We start from the raw sequence: 21,913 nt of genomic DNA, 5'->3' as shown, positions 1-21,913 counted from the left end.
AAGGAGGAGATGGAAATGGATTTGAGAAACTTGTTGAAATCAACAATGAAGAATAGACATAAGAATATAGGTGTAAATGGACAAAAGCACATGAGGCATGAGACAGGAAAGGTTAGATCCATGGAAGAAAAAAGCAAGAGACGTGCAGTAATTCTCTTTCTTCTCCATCTGTCCAGTTGATGACGAAGCATCCAGCGAAACGACTGGGCTGTGGTCCGGAGGGGGAGAGAGACATCAGGGATCACAGTTTCTTCCGCTACATGGACTGGGAGAAACTGGAGAACAAGGAAGTGCAGCCACCATTCAAACCCAGAGCTGTAAGTGTGAGCCCACTGGACCCGACTTGACCCCAAATAAGGAAATTCACATGAGTGGCACAAGGGGCTAACTAGTCTCCCACCACAGCAGAGATCAGGAGTTTAATTTCTGGTAAAGACGTTCCTTAGAACGACGTTTAGTTGTGGTTGCAGAACACATTTCACTCCCTTCCTTCACTCTAACTTCCTCTATTTTCAATCTACACCTATCTTTCTTCTGTTTTTGTTATCTTCCTCATCTTTGCACTTCCAGTGTTGATGTTTCTGTCTCTTTTCCCTCCAATGTATGGGTCAACGCACACAGGTAAGTCAGGAAATGATAATGATGATGATAAGGATGATGATGATGATGATGATGATGCGTGGTGGTGATGATAATACTAGAAATGGTGATAATGGTGACTGTGATGATGATGATGATGATGATGATGATGGTAATGATGATGATGAGAAAGGTGCGCTGATGAGTGCAGGTTGGATGAGGAAGACACTGAATACTGTGAAGACATTGGCAATGACGGTGGCAGACAGATAAAGACTGATGAAGACAACATTGGTGACAGCAGTAATGATTATGGGGGAGACAATTTTTAGATTTCGGGGACAAGTTTTGAATTTATATTTGTTTGATTGGATTTACTTGTTGAACTAAAACACAAGTCCGCTGTCCCCAGTTTGGAGCAGTTGCATTCTGCATGAGCTGAAGTGGTTTCTGTCTTCATCGGGGTTAGATTGAGTTTAGAATAAACCTCAAGGCAGTACGTTTACGTCAACTGTGTCATCAAACGTGACCTGAAACAACTTTGCGTTTGTGTTTTTCTTCGCTGTGCTTTTGTTATTTTCCATGACAAAATTAGTTTGATCATAACCAGAGTCAGAATGATGTCATCTCACACTGAGACACAGCCTTAGGCCACACTGCTGCTGAAGAGTTTTTCTGAGTTGAGCTTTTTATGCAGCTGTCTTGGCCCGCTGGGGTTTTGTGTGTGTGTGCGTGTGTGTGCGTGCGTGCGGGTGGGTGTGTGAGTGTGTGTGTGTTCTAAGCTGGATCGGTAATGCTGCAAATGTGGATGCATGCTCCTGTGTTTGCGTGTCTGTATATACAATCTATATTTTCACATGTGTGGCTGATAGAGGTCACCATTAGGACCTGGACTTCTTTAACACCGAGGTGTGTTTCTGCAGAGTCCTCTGATGTGAATGCCAACATATGTTTGCCTGATCTCTTCTCCTCTCTTCTCTCCTTTTGTATCGGTCTCTTCTTGCCGTTTGATCTCGTCTCTCGACATCTATCGTCTTTTACCTCTCTGCGCTGTCGCTTGCCGTCTCTCTCTTTCCGTCTTTCTTCGTCCTTCTGAGAACAAATGAAGGTTCTGATGTTTTGAAGAACCACTGTGTGTTTGTCCTGCATAAAAGCCTAGTGTTGATTTTAACATCTGAAGGTGGTTTGATCTTTTTTGGGTGCTATGCTATCAGACCTATTTGAGCTATGTGTGTATTGATATATGTTTTGAAGAGGGGCTCCCTATATTTCTGACTAACACCACTTCAAACCATTTTTCTTCCAAGTGGTGTGCAGATGATTGTTTATGAAGGATGTTTGAGGCTTTCAAAGCCCATATCACTCGTCGAAGCAGCAGGCTCACTTTGGTCAGAAGTTAGTTTCCTAACTGTTTGTGATTATGGTCTGCTTGTGGTTTCACACACTGTGAGTGCATTTTGTAGTCTGTTTGATGGTTGATCATGATGAGCTTTTGAAAGTGTGACTGACCAGCGAACAGACTGGTTGACGGACTGGTCGGTTTATTGATTCATCCAACAGAAAGAATGGTCATGTCACCACCGTGGACTTTCATCTGCAGCTATTGTCTTAAGTTGTTATTGTTCATCTGTCGGTCCATCAATCAATGTTTTGTCAATCCATTTATCCACCCTTCTACCTAAAGACTCCATCCATCCAGCCTTCCACCAATCCATCCATCTGTTCACTGCTGCCATGCATCAACCCATCTGTCCTCTCATCCTCACATTTTTATTTGTCCTTCTCTCTGTGTTCGCAATTTTCTCATGTTTGTTTCTGTTTATTTGCATGCTCTGGGGCTCAGTCTCAAATGAAAACCTGTCCTGCAGTGCACTACAGAAACCTCACAGTATAAAAGCATTCATTTAAAACTATTTCAAAACCAAGCTGTATAAATCTTACAGAAACATATTACCCTTTCTTGTGTGCTGGAATCTGCAAGGCTCGTTATTTGGCCCAAATGCAATTTCTGCATTTCAGCAAAACCAGATACCAGTTACATCCTTGGTATTAAAAAGTATTTACCTTTGATTTGAGTATGATATAGGAGATGCTTACCACATCACCTGCCAACTCTTGACTAAGGTGTTGTGTACTGAGTTGATACTTCTCAACTTTGTGGCACTTGTTTCATTTCCCTATGTGGCAAAAATCTTCCCATCTGGTTCCACAAACAGGTTAAAACAAACGTGAGTAATTAGCTGAAAGTACTATCTGACCCTGGTGCATTTCTCATTTCACATATTTCCCCAAACTATAAACAGTCTGGCTTAGTTTCATTTGGTTTTCCGCGTTACAGAGATTTAATGAGTTTGTAGTTTTCCTCTGGGTGATGTTGTCGGAGAACACTCAATCCTTGTTGTGTTAATTAAAGCTCAGCGAAGTGATGGAGATGGGGGGGGAGAATAGCTCGGCCCAAAGTCCCCGTGAGGCATACTGTCAGGGAAAATATAGTTCTCAGGTTAATAACTTGTTTTATGTACTTAGATGGACGCACATCTCTCGGGTATATAAGCTCTTTTTGTGTTCCCAGTGGTCAGAAGGAGGATATGAAGCACACTGAAAATTAACAATTACTTCTTTTATTTCTCCAAATTGCTTCTTGACAAAAACAAATTGTACCTAATGTGAATTGCACAATACTCTTTGAGATGATTTTATTCTCACATCTGTCACTTCTTTGTAAGCACTCAAGATAGCCAAGAGTTTGATTGGATAGTGATAGTTAATCTTCTTCTAGTGCTAAATGTCTCCTAGCAAGAGTAGGTGTCAACATTTTCAATTAGTCGATGTAATTTCATTATGATGACATTTCATCGTCACATGCAGAATATCTTGAGAGTCAATGAAATCCGTTTCTCAAATTGTGCAGCTTCCGAGCAAATATCTAAAGAGATTTTGAGTTATTCCCAGTGCTCTTTTGCATACTAGCTGATTGTCTGATTCAGTTTATCATATCTCAGCAGGTCTCCACAGCTGCAGCATATAATTAACTGACAATTAACCCACAATTACACTATAATCATCTCATGGCTTTGAGCCCTTCCTTGTACGACTATTTAGGAATTCCAATTAAATCTGAGTGTTACAACCAAAGAATCTAGATGAAATATCAAGGGAAACTGTTTTTGGCTATTTACTTACAGCCATGGTAGGATGCTTTTTGAGTGTACCAAAAAGTTCCAGCTCCATGCATTGTCAGTGTAGTGCACTGCCACAGAACGTTTGAGACTTCAGTGACCTTGTTCTGTTTAAAACTGGAGTTGAATATGTTTCAAATATTTGAAAAGGGAAAACATATACTGGAAGTGTGTTTAATTTATCCTCTCCTGAGTGTGGTATTTTTGTATCACTTTGAAGGAAATGAGAAATTACCTTGTAGCCGGTGGAGAGTTGAATCAAGCACACCCCAAGTACTGGCACCTTGTTCTAATGTTTGAAACCATGTTCAAGTAATGTCATCTCACACCCTGGTTCAACCCACCATTCCCCTTCTTTTGTTTTCCTCTACCCCCCACCCCACCCCAATCCATCCATTCCTCTCCATTCCCACTCCTCCCCTTCCCAATCCACCCTCCCCCTTGTACTCCCCACCCTCCTCAACAGTGTGGACGGGATGCCGAGAACTTTGACCGTTTTTTCACACGCCACCCGCCGGTGCTGACCCCGCCCGATGAAGAAGTGATTCAGAACCTGGACCAGGATGAGTTCCAGGGATTCTCCTTTATCAACCCAGAGTTCCCAGGAAATGCTGCTACCCCCTCTGCCGCCGAGCAGGCTTGATTACGGCTCATGCACGGACACATGGAATCACACACACACAAACATATACATAATCATTTTACCCAGTATCAACCCTGCATACCCTGGAACATATACACACACGCACACACACACCAACGTAAAATATCCTGGAAATGATTTGTGCTGTCACATGATCTACAACTTAAACTGATACACGGACATACAGAGTAAGCTTTAAACACATAGACACACACTTGTTGTTCACACTGCTGCAACCTGTACGATGTGTCGTGATCTTCTGATGATTAATGTGCAGTAAAAAAGACAAATGGCCTGAATGCATGCATGCTAGTCAGTTAAAGTGAGACATTTAGATCATTCGATTGAATATAAACAAATCCTGTATTGTCCCGTGCTTCTACGTCATCAAAATATTACTAGTAAGAAATCAACCTTTGACTTTTCCCAAGCTCTGAACATTGATTCATCACAAGCTTGATGAATCTGACTCATTTCACATTTGGGATTATTTTGAACTTGTGTTGCTCACAGTGTGAACAAAGTGTTTTTGTTTAATTTACCAGACATCATCAGACTTAAGGATGATTAGAAATTAATGGTGACCATTTAATAGATCAAACATGAGGGACAAAAATGTGACTGTTGATGAGTTACTAACTAGTAATGCATTAACTGACACAAATGCAGTACATTTACAACCTAACTACAGTATACTGAAAATTCCCCCAGAACACACAAATACAACTGCAAAATCCACATCTACAGCGTTTCATGTTATGACTTTTTTTGGTGGAAATTGTGATCTAACTTTTCTTTTACTCATTCCTCGACTATTCCAGCGCATTCTGAGTTCGGCCCGTAATTCTGGTGTGCTTTTTATTCAGTGTATGATAATAATAGTGTCTGTATGTTTATCCTTAGCTAAAACTGGAATGCTTCACATACTTGTGCATGAGTTTCTATATCAATAATATATAGGGCTATATGATAGCCCTGGACAGCAGCATTTTAGCACCTGATCCCTGCACCCCTCTGCTGCCATTGTGAGGCTATTCTTCTTGGTTTTCAAAATATGTATTAAAAAAAACAGAGTTTGACTTTACCCAATGAGACAGCGGAAGATCAGATTTGTGCCACAAAAGACCACAAATATCAGATTTTCTATGTGTCTTATTTGCTGTTCATCGCTGGGATCATGATGGTAAAATGCTGTTGGGGAATGTAGTCTTTAGCTTTGAGTCAGTTAAATATAGATAGATAATACTACTTCCTATACTCTTGATTTTCTGTATTTAAGCAATGAAAGAGACTAGCGGTTTGTGTTTTACAAAAGCATGATTCTGATACCTGGGCGTTTGTTCACAGCGTATGTATGTACATTACGTGCACGTGTATGATTTATATGTGTGTGAACGAGTACTGTGTATGAAAACGCACATTGGCGCTTGCATATTTGAAATGCTTGCCCGTATCTGTCTTCCCAGCTCCTTGCCTGCCCGTCGTTAACATTTGTTTGTATGGAGAATGCCTGCACACCCCCGTTTGAAGCAGTATTGGTATGGTTCACTTTACTTCCAACTAGCAGCTCCTCTAATGGAAGAAGGGAAAAGATGGAAATAGAGAAGAAAAAAGTTTTCCTGGAGGAATGCATGTTGATGCTTACATATTGAAATTGAAACAATGAGAAAATAACAATACGTTTCAGTAAATGTCAACAAGAGAATAGTGACACAAGAGACAATTAGTACTTACTGTGAGTCTTAATGAAAGCTGTACATAAGTTGGTGTAGTCTTAAACCTTGTGGTTGAATCAGCATTGACGTTCAGGGCTGCAAATTCCACCTCGATAGTTCCTGGAAAGTACAAGTACCAGGGATGTTTTGCAGGTGAGGATTTATGTCCTGGAAATTTAAATTGAACCCAGTTTCCTGCTTTCAGGTGGAATACTTGTGCATTTCATAAAGTTCCTAGGGCCTGAGAAAAGCTTCTGTGGTAGAAAAAAGACCACTAACTGGATTTTAAACCGATAAGCAGACCAATATATCGTGCAGCTCTACTTTTCTGGTCTAGTTTTTTGGTTAAAGGAATTGAGACTCAACTCACTGTGATTGGTGTTTTTCAAGTAGCCATCTGCGTGCGCCATAAGAATTTCCATCTTAACTACAGCAGCAGCAAATGTGGAGAAAGGTTAAGGCTAGCCCTTCTGAAGCAGGAAAGTGTGTGTGTGTGTGTGTGTTATGTTTTGTTTTCCCTAGCTAGCAATAATGTTGTTAATGTTATGACAGGAAGGCAGAATTGGTACTGAACCGGCAATCAGGAGACTCAGGTTAGGACTGTAATTAATTTACATATAAAAAGCCTTGAGGTTATGAGGCTTATTGGTAGGCATATTTATCCCGGCCAGAGAGAAAGATGGGCCTAATACACTTGAGTGCAGCTAACGTGTGGAAGAGGCTGAAGTGCTGCCTTTTCGTCTTTACTAGTTAACGTTAGCTAGCTATAGACAGGAGAAAAAATAATTCACTGTGCCGCTCAAAGTATACCTGCAGCTACCGGCAACGTTTAAGACGGAATGTTTCCTTGCATGTTACTCAATGCATGAGTTGATGTTGTGAATCAGTCAACACATCTGAAATGTCAACTTTGACCATTTCATTTGTTTTTACTAGCTCTCTTGCGTGACATACACCTTAGTGATGATTGGATCTCAAAGCGCTTCAAAAATGTAAATGAATTTCAACCAGAGTATGAAAACTGTGAATATTCTTTTTCCTCACTTGCGTCCTCTCTGTGCTCCGGCAACACTACACTCACAGTATCATACCATTAATTCACTTGAACAAACGGTTATCTGTCATGCCAACAGTCACTGTGGTCTCCACAAGCATGACTACTGATACGGACATTATCATGAAGATAGTAACTGATATCTTAAAATATCTACTTCGACTGGAAGTTAATGGGGGATCAATGTATCTATGGTGATCAATAGCGAATCAGAATATAACGATTATTTCAAAAGAGAAACACCGATGGTATGTTTGCAAAAAGCAAAGGGAGCGAAGAATGGCAAGAATTCAGACTGGTAAGCCACACACTGAGGAAGTTCTCCTTTAGATGCCTCATCTTAAGTTTTTCACACATAAGATCTTTGTAATGCACATCAATGGATTGTGTGTTAAGATGCTTTTTGGTGGCACTGACACCTGGAAGTAATTTGACATTTTGATTGGGTTAATGGATGGGGGAAAGTCACTGATTTAGGGAAAGTCATAACTAGCTATCTGGTTAAGGTAGTTCCTGTCTGTTATCTCTAGTCTTAATCTTCAGCACAGAAGAGCAGCTTTAGTGCTTTCACATTTCGTCCACAATTATGAAACTGAAAGTAAATGTTTTTATGACTTGACGATGTAAAGCTAAATCTGTGTCCACTAACTGTGTCGTTCCTACATTGTTGGTATTTATTAGTCAGTGTCTCCTGTATTATAACAGTAACAAATAATTATATATTCTTATCCATAAACACGTATAAAACGGTGTCAAATGTTGATATATACATTTAATTATACATCATGTGGTCAGTATTGCAACGGACAAGAGGAGGAGTCTTACTCCAGGATTTGTGTTCTTGGTTTTAGGATTCCTTCCTGCTGAAGGAGAAGCGAAATGAACTCTGCATGAAAATGCTTTTGTTTAACCTTTTTATTACTTAGGATTTATATACATTTAACATATTAGGGTTGATTCATGTTTTCTGTGTCAGCAGTGCTTAAAAAGTGTGATCCAAGCTACTGTCCTGTGCGCTATGTGTGAAAATAATGAAAGAAGAAAAAAGAAAAAAATGCTTTCCATGTGCCAAATTTGTTTTGTTTTCCAGGAAAAACAGGCATACCTAAAATAAAGGATTTAAAAGATGTGTTAGGGGATGTTTGTTGTGTTTATATGATTTTCACTGTGTACGTTTTTGATGTGCTTTAAAAAAAAGTGGCTGTGGTGGAGAGCGAAGAAAAGGAGGTAAGGAGAAATAGAGATTAGAGTGATGGAGGGTGACAGACGGGGAGGTTTCTGAGCAAATGGAGAAAGCAAAACAGATGAAAGAGACGAAAATGGAAGCAATTCAACAATAAAGGGAGGAGAGGGGAAGAGGTAGGAAGAAGGGACAGTGGAGAGAAGGAAGGGGGGCGACGAGGAAGCAAAACGAGGCAGGCGGCTACGACAGGCTGTGCATATTTCATGGCTGCCACTTATCATAAGAGCCTTTTCCCTGATGGGGGAGCGTAGGTCTGATGACTTCAAGGAAATAACATGCATAACACGGCCTACATACACACAGCCCTGCTGAGCCACTCAACTGCTTCACACCGCCTTTAAAGCTGCTCCCAATCCACTGTAGTCGAGCCGCCACTGCTGCTGCTCTTAGTAGCTGCACATTTACTTTTAATATGGGTTACTGTATCTTGCACCGATTACTATCGCGAGTACAATGTAAGGTTTACAAGTGTGGATACGAACTAGATGCAGTGGTTCTGAGCAGTAGCACAGTGATAAAAACACTAATTATCCTGTGGGAATGTGATCATTGAATTAGTTCTGGTTCAAAATCCATGAATGGAAGGAGAAAAACTGCCAGTGAGAATAAAACTTTAATGATGTTAGTCAAACGTGTTAAGATTACCTTTAAATTCTTTACATTTGTCAGAATGGGAAAATTTACAGTCATCACAAACTTTTGAAACAACTTTTCCATATATTGTATATCTAATCTACTCTTGACCAGAACATCCAAAACAGCCCTGCGTTAAATAAAAGAGCATCAAATATGTTATTGTAAAACTCTACAGCCCCAGCAATTAACCCCCTTATATAGACAAGCCCAGATATCACATAAATGTTGTGGCACTAAACTACTCTGGATTCATCATCAATCATTGGCACTATGACCGTTGTTTATAACAGAATGATATACTAATGACATACTAATCAAGATGGCACACTATTTTATCACCAAAAGCCCAGATAAATGTTTCTCTCTAGGTTGTTTCACATGTTGTCTGCATCAGCTATACATTCTTATGATAAAATGTGCTCATTCACTTTCTTGCTGAGGGTTGGATAAGTCTACTGACCAACCTCACGCCTGTCTGGTAAATATGAAACTAAAACCAGGAAATGGTTAGCTTAAATTAGCATGAAGACTGGAAATGGGGGAATACCTAGCTTATCTCTGCCCAAAGGTTAAAAAACACTTACCAACACCTGTAAAGCTCACTAATTAGCATATTTTAAGGAAACTATAAATTGTATACTCACAGTTTTTGTGTCAATTTCATTTAATTAAGCAGGTACATAACTGTCCCTGTTAATTGACAAAGTTGACACACTTTCATACACCATTTTTTTAGCCAGTTAGCCAGTTGATTAGCAGGCAAGCTAAAAGAACATCCAGGACTGATCACACGATCCTGTGAGACAAGAGATATCTGATGACTCGAATCTCTGCAAATGGCCCACAGTCATTTTCACCTCGACTTCAGATATGGTGAATTACTTTCCTGGTTACTGCATTCAACTTGTAGCTACTACATTTTACAAGCTATTCCTCTTAATTTTAGTGTTGAAAAATTATGTCTTGCTGTTGCTTTGTTGCCCACCTGAATAGTTGTTCACAGAAGGCATACCCCACATTGCTCTTTGTATACTAACATTGGAGTGCAGCTGTATTTTATGCAAATTTATCATAACAGCAATACAAACTCCTGTGTAACCGTTAAGTTCCAGCACATAAGCTGTATAAAGTTTGTATTGGAGTGGATGTAATAGCAATGTACACAGTAAGCCGCAGCACTGCTGGAGTGTGTGTGATAATTAATTCCAAATGTTGCGGCCCCCAAATTAAAGCCAGTGGCTTCAGCACAAAGAAGCCTGCGCTTATCAGCCCAAAACAGGTCAGCGTTCGATACCGCCTTTCATTCACCCTCCTCTCCTCTTCACCTCCCCTTTCCTCTGTGCCTCCCACTCTCCCCACATCCTCAGCTGACATCGGCTCCTCTCTCGTTAATCCTCTCGTTACTGAAAAGAGATGGGGTGAGAGAGAGGTGGAGGGGAATGAGGCAGGAAGGCAGAAGGGAAGAGGAGAGGAAGGGAGGGAAGAGAGGCATAAAGAGGCAGAGCCTAAATTAAAGACTCAGAGTCATGTTTCTCTACTAAAACTACTGCCTTTGGAACACAGCAACTTGAAAAAAACAATTGTGTGTGCCTGCCCTGATGCTTCTGTGTATTCTAGGCTTTCTATCTATACATCTATACCAAGGGCCACTGATATTTATCTCTGTCCTTTGCTGCATCTCTCTTTTTTTCTCTCCATATCTCTGTCTCTGCCTCACAGCATTCACTGCAATTGAAGCGTGTTGAGATGGAACACATTATGAGCTGGCCTACATGGCTGGCAGCGGTGTGTGTGTGTGTGTGTGTGTGTGTGTGTGTGTGTGTGTGTGTGAGTTTATGTGTGTATTTTTGGTAAATAAGTGCATGCACGGTCTTTAGTAGTGTACACAGTGAATTTTACAAGATTTTGGAAACATAAACACAAATGCATACTGTGTTTATATTTCCTGTCAAATAAACTTTCTTAACTGCATGAGTGACATTTAGTTTGACAGTTTATCAAGTAGCAATAGCGAGTAAAAAGACATAGATGAGCAAATTGTCATGGAATATTCCTTCAGGATATGATAATGAAAGGCTATTCGTGCTCATTATTCTGTATTCCAACTACACTGATAGATACAACCCATCAGAATAAAGGCTCTGCACACTCATGGTAAACCCACACAGGTGATTTTAAATTATCCTTAGTTACTGTTACATTGTGAAACATTACATTCCCACCAGCACATATGCAGTTTACAATGGCAGATTTACCCCACAAATTCCTTGTGTTTTTGTATATCAAATAAAAGGTTGAAACAATCCTGAATTTCAGACAGAGGTTAATAAAGTAGGTTTCTCATTTCAAGCTGGCGCCCATCAACATGGTCAGCTATTCAGTGGCAGATTTTACCAGCTGTAGCTAACTAGCTAATTAAGCTAATGTTAGCCTTATGTGTTAATTGAAAACAGTCTCCTGCTGATGTTTCCAAATGACTTGTTTTAAACTAGAATGCTGTAAAAGGGGTCTAAAATATGCACTTGATGGCTACATGCATGACTGAGGGTTAAAGCATGCTCCAGGGGAAAAAGTCAGTGTCTTCACCCTTTGGTGAAACAGCATTGTTCTTGTAATGTAGCATAGAGCTAGTTAGTCCTAGTATTATAAACATAATGAGGAAGAATGTAAGTTATTTCGTTCTACCCTATTTTGCCGCTTTGCTTAGCCTACACTCACTTTTGTGTTATGAGTAAAGGCCTTTATGATGAGGACTACTGGTGTGTATGGCAAACATAGCACTTTCTCCAATAACAATTTTGGTATGGGTTGCTGGAGTGTAAAAATCAACAAATCCAAAAGAGTAGGACAGAGCTGCTAACATTACCTGTGTAACTTTGATGGTACTTGTTTTAGTGAGCACCTGTGTAGAGTCTTTAAATAATAACAAAATGGTAAATTTGACTGGTTGATTTATTATTGACCCCAAAGTATCATTAACATACAGCACCCACCTTTTTCACCTTATGTCAGTTTAAAAAAATCATCTTATTCCACATTGTCTAACAAGATCATATATACTCTGTATCAGCTTTTATATATTATATATATTATTAGATATTCAAACCCAAGGCTTCATATTTTTTATGGCTGCATCTTTCCTTCAAGTGAAAATATACTTTATATCTTGTGCATCATTTTATACACATCTCTCCAAACACAGTTTGAAACAAAGCTTTTTGAATTTTAATGTTTAGCAGCACAGCAGGAGTTACTGACTGTTAAAGCTAGGTTAAATCAAACAAAATCCCAAAAATCTGTGATACATAATTTGGAGAGTGAGTTACACCCAGTAACTCTTTTGTAACACTCTTTTGAGATGAGGCATTCTAGTGGATGTCGTGCCCAGGAACATGAGGTGGATCTGGGCCAGCTGTGGCAGCTGTGTCCCTGTGGACAGAGGAAGCTCCTCTCAGGCTTTGGGAGAGTTGGCAGATGAAGGTAGGAGACGCAGCATTGGTTTGTAGTACCTGTGATCTTGGTAGCTCTCCTGTCCCTCTCTGTCTCTCTGGTTGTTGTTTCTGACCCCCACTTTCCTGCCTCGCTCTTGTCAAAAAGTAGAAACAGGCACTGTAGTGATATACAAGCTTGTATCGACTTTCTACCTTCAGAAGTGTTGGACCAACATTGTAATCAACATCTACGTCTCTTTCTCTCTTCAGCTCTTTCCTTCCTCTTACTCATGCTGTGAGTTGGACTGTGGCTTCAGCTATTTGTGTCTTTCAAACGCACTCTTGACTTCATGTATTTGGATGTATTTATGGTTGTGGATTTTCTGAGATAATCCCTTGTGTGGTTTTCTCTGTGACCGCTGCTTGCTTTGTGATGTGATTATTTATGTGGCCAGCTTTTATTCTATCCATTTCTTTCTCTCTCCCTCAGCTGCTCTCTTTATCCCACTTTACCTTATGATTTCTATCTATCTATCTATCTATCTATCTAGTATTTTAGCTACTATCTTACTAAGAGGTAGATTCTTACTGATCTTATCTGTTACTATCATGACTTTGGTCAAGGCCATAGCAGAAGGACCAACAAACCAAGTGTGTTATTAATTACTATATGAGTGAGATGACACCAATAATAGGCCTACATGGTGAGAATGATTATAAATTATTTTCACTGACTTTTGTCCAGCTTTAATTTTTAAGGACATAATCTGCTGACAATCATTTTTCCCACGTTTAACGGTGCAAACACGAAGAATGTGTTTTGTCTCGGGTCACCCGAGTTTCCAGTGAAAATGGTCCTATTAAAGCAAGCTCAGCTCAGAATATGCTTCCAGTAGTACAAAGTTTGAACAAAAATGAGCCCCTTATCACGCTGCAGCTCAGACACAGTCCTCCATCCACCAGGATGTTTTCATTAATCTTTTTTTCCAAAACAATTAAAATAAATATTGATTTATTTACTTTAAAAAATGTTTAATGAAGAGGGATAGCTAGGGCGTGAGCAGAGAGAGTAAAGCCTAATGTTGTGTTATGCCATAAGGGATGATGGAAAAGATGACAAAGATTACCATTTTAACAACTTGCGAGCTCCCACATCAACAGACAACTCAAGAGTGCAGTATAACACAATATCCATTCAATTTGGGTTTAATTATATTCAACAACAGACTTTGGCTGACGTAAGATATCCGTGTTTGCGTGGTTTTAAGCAATGCCAAATTAGCTATACAAGAGCGTTTAGACAAGTCAGACTTTTCCCATCCCTAATTATCACTTATATGTTGACCTGAACGCTATCTGCAAGTTGGAAACATGTAATCTCAACGCCATTTTGACATCAACACAGCATTAAGACCTCATGGGCTTTAAAGGCCTGCCAGTTTTTCCAATGAGGCATAATGTACTGCTTGCACTGTGCTGGAGAGATAGAAATAGAGTGCATAGATTAAAAACCTGTTAGCTGAGCAGTGCACATAAGAGGGCAGACCATGATTATTACATAAATGTGATTCTAATGTAGCATTCTCTGGGTATATTTGTTTTGGTACCTGTTTTGGGATGCATCTTAGTGAACAAGCTGGGCTGTATTTGCTCTTCTGAGTAGAATTTCTAATGCTGAATGTGACAAAAATTGAAAATGGCCACATTGAGAATAATGTTCACAAAATTACTATTAATCCATTACTTCCTATGCACAAAAACTAAATTAAATGACAGGTGTAATCTAACCAGGATAGTATGTGAGGGTGTGTGTCCCTGCATATGAAGTTTATGGATGCCCCTGAATAATCCTGCTCCTTGAGTTATAGGCAAAATCACTTGATAACACACACACACACACACACAGAGTCTATGCCTTTCATCACACTCTTCCTACAGGCCATATATGACATACAGTGACATGACGCCCTATATCACATTTCCTTTGGTGTTACCTCCTATTCAATTTATTATAAATTAAGTGTTATTTATATAACACCAAATCACAACTACAGTTATCTCACAGCGCTTTTCATAAAAGAGCAGGTCTAGACCGTACTCTGTGATGTTATATACAGAAGCCCAACAATTCCCACCAAGAGCAAGCACTAGGCGACAGAGGCAAGGAAAAACTTCCTTTTAAGAGGCAGAAACCTCGAGCAGAACCATGGCTCAGGGTGGGCGGCCATCTGCCTCGACCGGTTGGGGTGAAGGAGAGAGAGAGGGAGAGAGAGAGAGAGAGAGAGAGAGAGGAAGTGATAGGAGGAGAGAGGAGAGGGACGAGAAAGCACAAGACTACCGGAAAGGGGAGAAGTTGAGTTAGTAACATGCAATAATGGGATGAGGTTGCATACAGAGGGAGAGAAAGTAGAGGAGAGAGGACCTCAGTGCATCATGGGAAGTCCCCCGGCAGTCTAGGCCTATAGCAGCATAACTAAGGGATGGTTCAGGACTCACCTGAGCCAGCCCTAACTATAAGCTTTATCAAAGAGGAAAGTCTTAAGCCTACTCTTAAATGTGGAGATGGTGTCTGCCTCCTGAACCCAAACTGGAACCTGGTTCCACAGGAGAGGAGCTTGATAGCTGAACCCTCTGGCTCCTAGTCTACTTTTGGAGACTCTAGGAACTACAAGTAACCCTGCATTCTGGGAGCACAGTGCTCTGGTGGGGTAGTAAGGTACTGTGAGCTCTTTAAGATAAGATGGTGCCTGACCATTAAGAGCTTTGTAGGTAAGAAGAATGATTTTAAATTCTATTCTGGATTTTACTGGAAGCCAATGCAAAGAAGCTAAAACAGGAGAAATATGATCTCTTTTCCTGGTTCTTGTCAGAACACGTGCTGCAACATTCTGGATCAGCTGAAGAGTCTTAACGGACTTTTTCGAGCAGCCTGATAATAAGGAATTGCAGTAATCCAGCCTAGAAGTAACAAATGCATGGACTAGTTTTTCTCCATCAATTTTAGACAGGATATTCCTGATTTTCACAATATTACGTTGGTATAAAAAGGCGGTCCTTAAAATTTGCTTAATGTGAGACCAAAACGACATGTCCTGATCAAAGATAACTCCAAGATTCCTCACAGTGGTGCCGTAGGCCAGGGTGATGCCATCAACGGAAATTATTTCTTTAGAAAATGGGTCACGAAGGCGCTTGGGCTGAGTTTAATATTAGAAAATTACAGGTCATCCAGGTTTTAACATCCTGAAGGCATATTTGAAGTTTAGCTAACTGATGAGTTTCATCTGGCTTGATCGATAGATATAAGTGAGTATCATCTGCATAACAATGAAAGTTTATGGAATATTTCCTGATAATATTGCCTAAAAGAAGCATATATAAAGTGAAGAGGATTGGTCCGAGGACAGATCCTTGAGGAACTCCATGACTAACTTTGGCGTGCATGGAGGACTCATCGTTAACATATACAAACTGAAATTGATCTGATAAATAGGACTTAAACCAGCTTAGAATGGTTCCTTTAATGCCAATGAAATGTTCCAGTCTCTGCAATAGGATCTGATGGTCAATGGTATCAAATGTAGCACTAAGATCTAATAAAACCAGTACAGAGACAAGTCCTTTGTCTGATGCAATGAGGAGGTCGTTAGTAATTTTCACCAGTGCTGTCTCTGTGCTATGATGAGCTCTAAATCCTGACTGAAAATCCTCAAATAAACTATTGCTCTGTAGAAAGTCACACAGCTGTTTAGCAACTGATTTCTCCAGGATCTTAGAGAGAAATGGAAGGTTAGATATAGGTCTATAGTTGGCTAAAACATCCGGATCAAGTTTGGGCTTTTTCAGAAGAGGTTTAATTACAGCTACTTTAAAGTACTGTGGTACATAGCCTGTTGATAAAGATAGATTGATCATATCTAGTATAGAAGTGCTGACTAAGGGTAAAACTTCTTTAAGCAGCCTAGTCGGGATGGGGTCTAAGAGGCAGGTTGATGGTTTAGATGAAGAAATTATTGAAGTTAGTTGGTAAAGATTGAGGGAAGCAAAACAGTACAAACATATATCTGGTTCTACAGCTGCTTCTAAGGTTCCTGAGTTTAGAGATAAGTTGGTGCCAGTTGAGGGCAGATCTTGGTGAATTTTGTTTCTAATAGTTAGAATTTTATCATTAAAGAAGCTCAAGAAGTCATAACTACTGAGAGCTATGGGAATACTTGGCTCTATAGAGCTGTGACTCTCAGCTCTATTGTCAGCCTGGCTACAGTGCTGAAAAGAAACCTGGGGTTGTTCCTATTTTCCTCTATTAATGATGAGTAGTACGCTGCTCTGGCATTACAGAGGGTCTTCCTATAAGTTTTAAGACTATCATGCCAAATTAAACGAGTTTTCCAGTTTGGTGGAACACCAATTTCTCTCAGGTTTCCGCGATATTTGCTTTATTTTGCGAGTTTCAGTATTATACCATGGAGCTAACCATCTTTGTTTTATTATTTTCTTTTTTAGAGGGGCTACAGAGTCGAGTGTCATTTGCAGCAAGCCTGCAGCACTATCAACAAGATAACCGATTTGGGAGGGATTGAAATTAGCATAGGAGTCCTCCATTACTTTGTGACTTGATAATGAATTTAGAGCTGATGGAATCGCATCCTTAAATTTAGCTACAGCACTATCAGACAGACATCTTGTATAGAAATGTTTTCCCAATGGCATGTAGTTCAGCAATAGTAGTAAATAAAGGCCAGGTGTGCGCGCTCCCACGAACCAATTAGAATCAGCCATAAGAGTAAGTAAGTATTTAGGTTACACAAACAATCCACTCACTTAACAACGATGGCGACGAGTTAAAAGAAATAGCCCGTGACTTGTAAACAACAATGAAATAGACTAGTGTTATTTTTCGTTCTTGTTTTAAACTCCACCTGTATGGCAGCAGGGGGCTGTAAAGACCTGTGGATGATGCAGAACAGGGGTCTCAATAATAAAAACGTCCCCAGAAACCTCGCTAAAAGTGTACGTCCAAAAGACAAAATGGCTTACGCCATAAAAAATATTCAGACTTATAAAACTGTGCATATGCACCCTTGTAAGCTTGTTCCCTTTATAAATCACAATCAACTTGAAATGTGGTCTATGTGAGGAAGCGCCATATCCGATCCCTTCAAACGCTTACAACTGTCTATAAATGGTCAGTGGAATTAATATGAATACATACTGACTGAAGAAAAGGATGCAAACTCTGACAGAGGAGCTACACAAGAGATTTAACTCAGTGGTTATACTGTCATATAACACAAAACAGATGGCTCTCACAAGATGTTTACAAACGCATGTGTGATTATTTATCGTTCTTGTTTTAAAGTAACTATGCACGAGTAGACCGAAACATAAGGCTCTCGAGGAGAAGTGAAGTCAATCGATATGCATATAATTACGGGGTTGATATTATAGCTTTGACGGGTGCAAGAATAGGATACGTCCCCCACATCATATAGACATGTTTTCTAGTGATCCATCCTTAATGTGTTGTGTATGATTTCTGCGAAGTTTCTCATGGAGGGAGAGAGTAATGCGCCCATCAACCTGTTGAAAGCAGGCGTCTATCGGCCTGCGCTGAAAGAGCGAATCTTGAATGTAGAAAACCTAACATCCGTCTGATCAACGTAATATCAGACACGGGGTAAATCCGTTTTTTATCTTACGAGGAGCAAACGGTAGCCTATAGTTAGTGAGAGGGACGGATTTATGCGTGAGAACACAAAACAGATGTCTCTCACATGATGTTTGCAAATGCGTGCGCGAGTGTTTATTTGTCGTTCTTGTTTTAAAACTCTCAGTAACAAATATTTCAAACGCGTGCGCTTTTGCGCCATAGGAAAAGAGGTTCCGTGGCTCTCCTACCTTTAAAACCGATCTGCAAGAACGGGGTATTCCTCCTGCGTAGTGACATTTTGTGAAAATGTTGATTGAAAATGCAGATAAGCTCATCAAAACAGATTGAAAATGTTGTATATATTTTTTCGTGTTGGCAACCATTGTATGACCAGTTATTGAAAATTAGAAATGTGAATTTCGTTGAAGGATTGCCATCTTCTTTATGTGATGATACATTGTTGCCTTTAGATAAAAAAAATTTGTTGATTATTGATGATTTAATGAGTGATGCTAGCAATAACATTGAGGTCCAAAATGTGTTTACAAAATATGTGCATCATAGAAATTTAAGTTGTTTATACCTAGTTCAGAATTTGTTTTTTCAAGGCAAAGTTAGCCGTACTATTAATTTGAATACCAGTTATCTTGTTTTGTTTAAAAATCCCAGAGATAAATACCAAGTCATGCTAATGGATAGACAAATGTTTCCTGGGAAGAGTAATTTTTTTATGGATTGTTTCGAGGACAGTTTTCTTCTCCCCCTCCTGAGTATCGCTGTGCCTTTTATAACGAGTCTTATTGGTTCAAGACAAACTTAGATGACTGTGGAGTATGCACAAAAAATGTTTCTGGTACCTAAACAACAGCTTGATCTTTTAAGAAGACCTCTGGCACACGAGTCTATTCGAGAAACTGTTGAAAATGACCTGGATCGTACTATAAAAGACATTCTGGATCAAAAGACTGAAGATCTTCATGAAAAGGCAAAAAAATATTCCATAGCATTGCAGAGATTTCTCACCATGGTAAAACAAGGAGAAAAAGACCAGAACACACTAACTTTGTCAATGCCGGTCGCTGAGGATTTACACTCTTCAGAGCAGAAGAATCACGCAGGAAGGGACTGTTTTTAAAAACATGCCAAAAAAAAAAAAGGAATAAAGCTCAGCATATTTTGGATAAAATTTCCTCCTCAAAAAACATACACACACACAATACACACACACAATATCTGCATGGACTGAACATGGGGAGTTTGTGTTTAATGGTAATGTTATTAAAGGGTCTCATGTGTATGATTTGATAAGAGGAGTAACTGCTTCTCACAACGTGTCTGACAGCCAGAGACCTACAGGTTGGGATGAAAATCTGCAATCGTTGGCTATATTGAATATACCTTTATCAGTTGTACCAAATGAACAGGTCAAAAGAAAAATTGACGAGATTAAGAGAAAGACTTTTGGAGAATCTTCTCCTCTTATTACTGGACCGCCTTCTACACCTCTTGTTACCAGAGGACATCGATTAGCAAACAATGAAACAAGTTCATTTGTATCTCCTAAAATGCTATTGAGTGATTGGATAACTTTTTCATTGTATATCGTTATCGGTTTTAAATAAATACATAGAGACATAACTTTATCATTTCAAAGTGTTTTTATTTATATCACCATAATAACAAAAAACATTGTCGTACACGTTTCAATCTATAAATCATTTTGATGATGAATGGCACACAACTTCTAATATTATTATACACATTTGATATTTGGACACACTGGTTACATTCTGCATAATTATTTTGACCACATACAACCGAGGGTCGTATTTTTTTCACAAATTTGCACACCATAAAATCATTGCATGACCGTTTATTACTATATTTAGTCATTACATTGTCATAAGATAACCCTCTATCCATATGGTAAAGAAAAAACACACAATGCTGACCGCACACTACAGAATCCACGTCTTGCACTTGTCTAACAGAATGTTGCATGGACTTACAATTACTGTTGAGAAAGACAGAAAAGGATTCAGGAAAATGTGAGTATACCGGAGAGTTCCCAAAACTGTCAAAGAATGATCCCACACCCTGCTTGTCAATATAGATAGCGACCCAGGTGGGAGGGGTCTGTGTTTACCACCAACATGGCGGGTCTCTTTTTAATAACTGTTTTCAGGACAGGAAGTTGGTCACTAGCAAATACTCCAAGAAAGACGCCTTGCTTTACTACCTTATCAAGTACTTTTGACAGTTCTATCGTATTCATACATCGTTTGTTAAAGTTAGAAAAAGTCAATGAGAACCTGTCTTCTTGATGATATCTCTATTATAGAATCATATGTGGCATAAATAACCGCATTTAATGTGCATTGAAGCGGATTTCTAAAACGAGCCTCTAATCTAACGCTACCGTTTTTAATGAGCGTTCTTACGTTTTGTCGACTTGCGTCTTAGTATGGGTCGTCTTATTTGTTGTTCGGCTACGCCTCTTTGGTGGGGAACTCCCTCTTTTCCCAAGAGATCGTTTGCACCATACTGAACACCAAGCCCGCTGTATCCTGGTAGATCACCACCCGCTTGGGCTGTATAATATGCAACGTACTTGTCCGCATTGTGAACATATATATGGTACATGTTTGCTCCTTGTCTAATACCGATATTTTACGGGTCGAAAGTGTAGCTTTATTATCACTTTGCGTACGTAAAAGGGATATGTTGATTCTGATCTGTCTTGAGAGAAATCTCGATACTATCAATGTGTGTTTTGCAGAGCCTCAGATAGTGTGGTTTGTCATAAGCATTTGTGATCATATGGTTGTTTGACCAGATATATGTACTCTTCTATTGAATTCACTAAAACCTTGTTTCTCTTAAAATGCACTGGAGCCGTCTTGTGTAGAGTATAGGCATCTTGCTTCATGAGCTATTTTTCTACGTCTGAATCTGCGTACCGAACCCCTGTAGTGTCAAATATGGCCTTTTTTAATTTCCTCCGTAACCCCCTGCATTTTCAGTCGCATAGTATATATTCCTCATCACCTCCTCCATGATCTTTGTTACAAAGACTGACTCTTCAATGTCTGTGTTCAAGTATTTTATTTCCAGCGACATACGCAACATATCCGTCGGCAATGATTACAAGTATACACTTTTCAGAAAATCAGTACTAGCACCTATGTTTTTACAAACCAAAGATTCAGTTAAGCAATACATCACATCAGCAACATCGAAATCTTGTTTTCTGGTTAGCATTAAAACACACAAATCAATGCTAAAAGTACAAAAACAAAACACATGCCCCATATGAAAATCATTATCGTTCACAGGAAAAACATTTGCTATATCGAGTAGAGTAGATTTCACATCTGCATATTTATCCGCTGTCATTTGCACCATGGTACGCCATCCAGAGGTCATTCGTCTAACACATTCTGTCTGTTTGTCAAATGTAGAACAACATAGTGTCCTATCTGTGTCACACATCGCATTGTTAACAGCTTCACACAACAGTGCTCTCATCTTATACACGATGTATCTCTTTTTGACATGGTTTAGTAGACTAGACACATTCCCCATTGTTTTTAGTGTTGTTCTCCCTTCCAGATGTCCAGAGATTCCTTAACTACTGTGCTCACACTGTCCTCCACTCTAACTACCCGTTTAAGCGAAGCAATGAGAAAAGGGTTCCTCAGCCAAATCTGTAGAGCAGCTGCTGCAATGTCTCGAATACTGCATTCACACGTTGGCACCAACCCAAGACCGCGTAGTTCATAC

At 39.6% G+C, this 21,913-nt stretch overlaps 1 protein-coding gene across 2 annotated transcripts in view; it reads left to right on the top strand.

Moving 5' to 3' along the window:
- prkcbb (protein kinase C, beta b) overlaps positions 1–21,913 on the top strand; it is a 116,502-nt gene that overhangs the window by 86,679 nt on the left and 7,910 nt on the right. The window contains exons 16-17 of one of the 2 annotated variants that reach the window (XM_038696240.1): positions 177–317; positions 4,225–8,299. In XM_038696240.1, coding sequence (XP_038552168.1) covers positions 177–317; positions 4,225–4,401 — 318 coding nt within the window. In that variant the 3' untranslated portion in view covers positions 4,402–8,299. Of the gene's footprint in view, positions 1–176; positions 318–4,224; positions 8,300–21,913 lie in introns of those variants that run through there. The other variant, XM_038696249.1, reaches the window with a different exon arrangement.

This window comes from Micropterus salmoides, unplaced genomic scaffold (genome assembly GCF_014851395.1).
Source record: "Micropterus salmoides isolate LMB-PRFRI ecotype aquatic unplaced genomic scaffold, ASM1485139v1 Ms_hic_scaffold_10, whole genome shotgun sequence".
Classification (NCBI taxonomy): Eukaryota; Metazoa; Chordata; class Actinopteri; order Centrarchiformes; family Centrarchidae; genus Micropterus; species Micropterus salmoides.
This window is presented reverse-complemented; position numbering and strand designations above follow the sequence as displayed.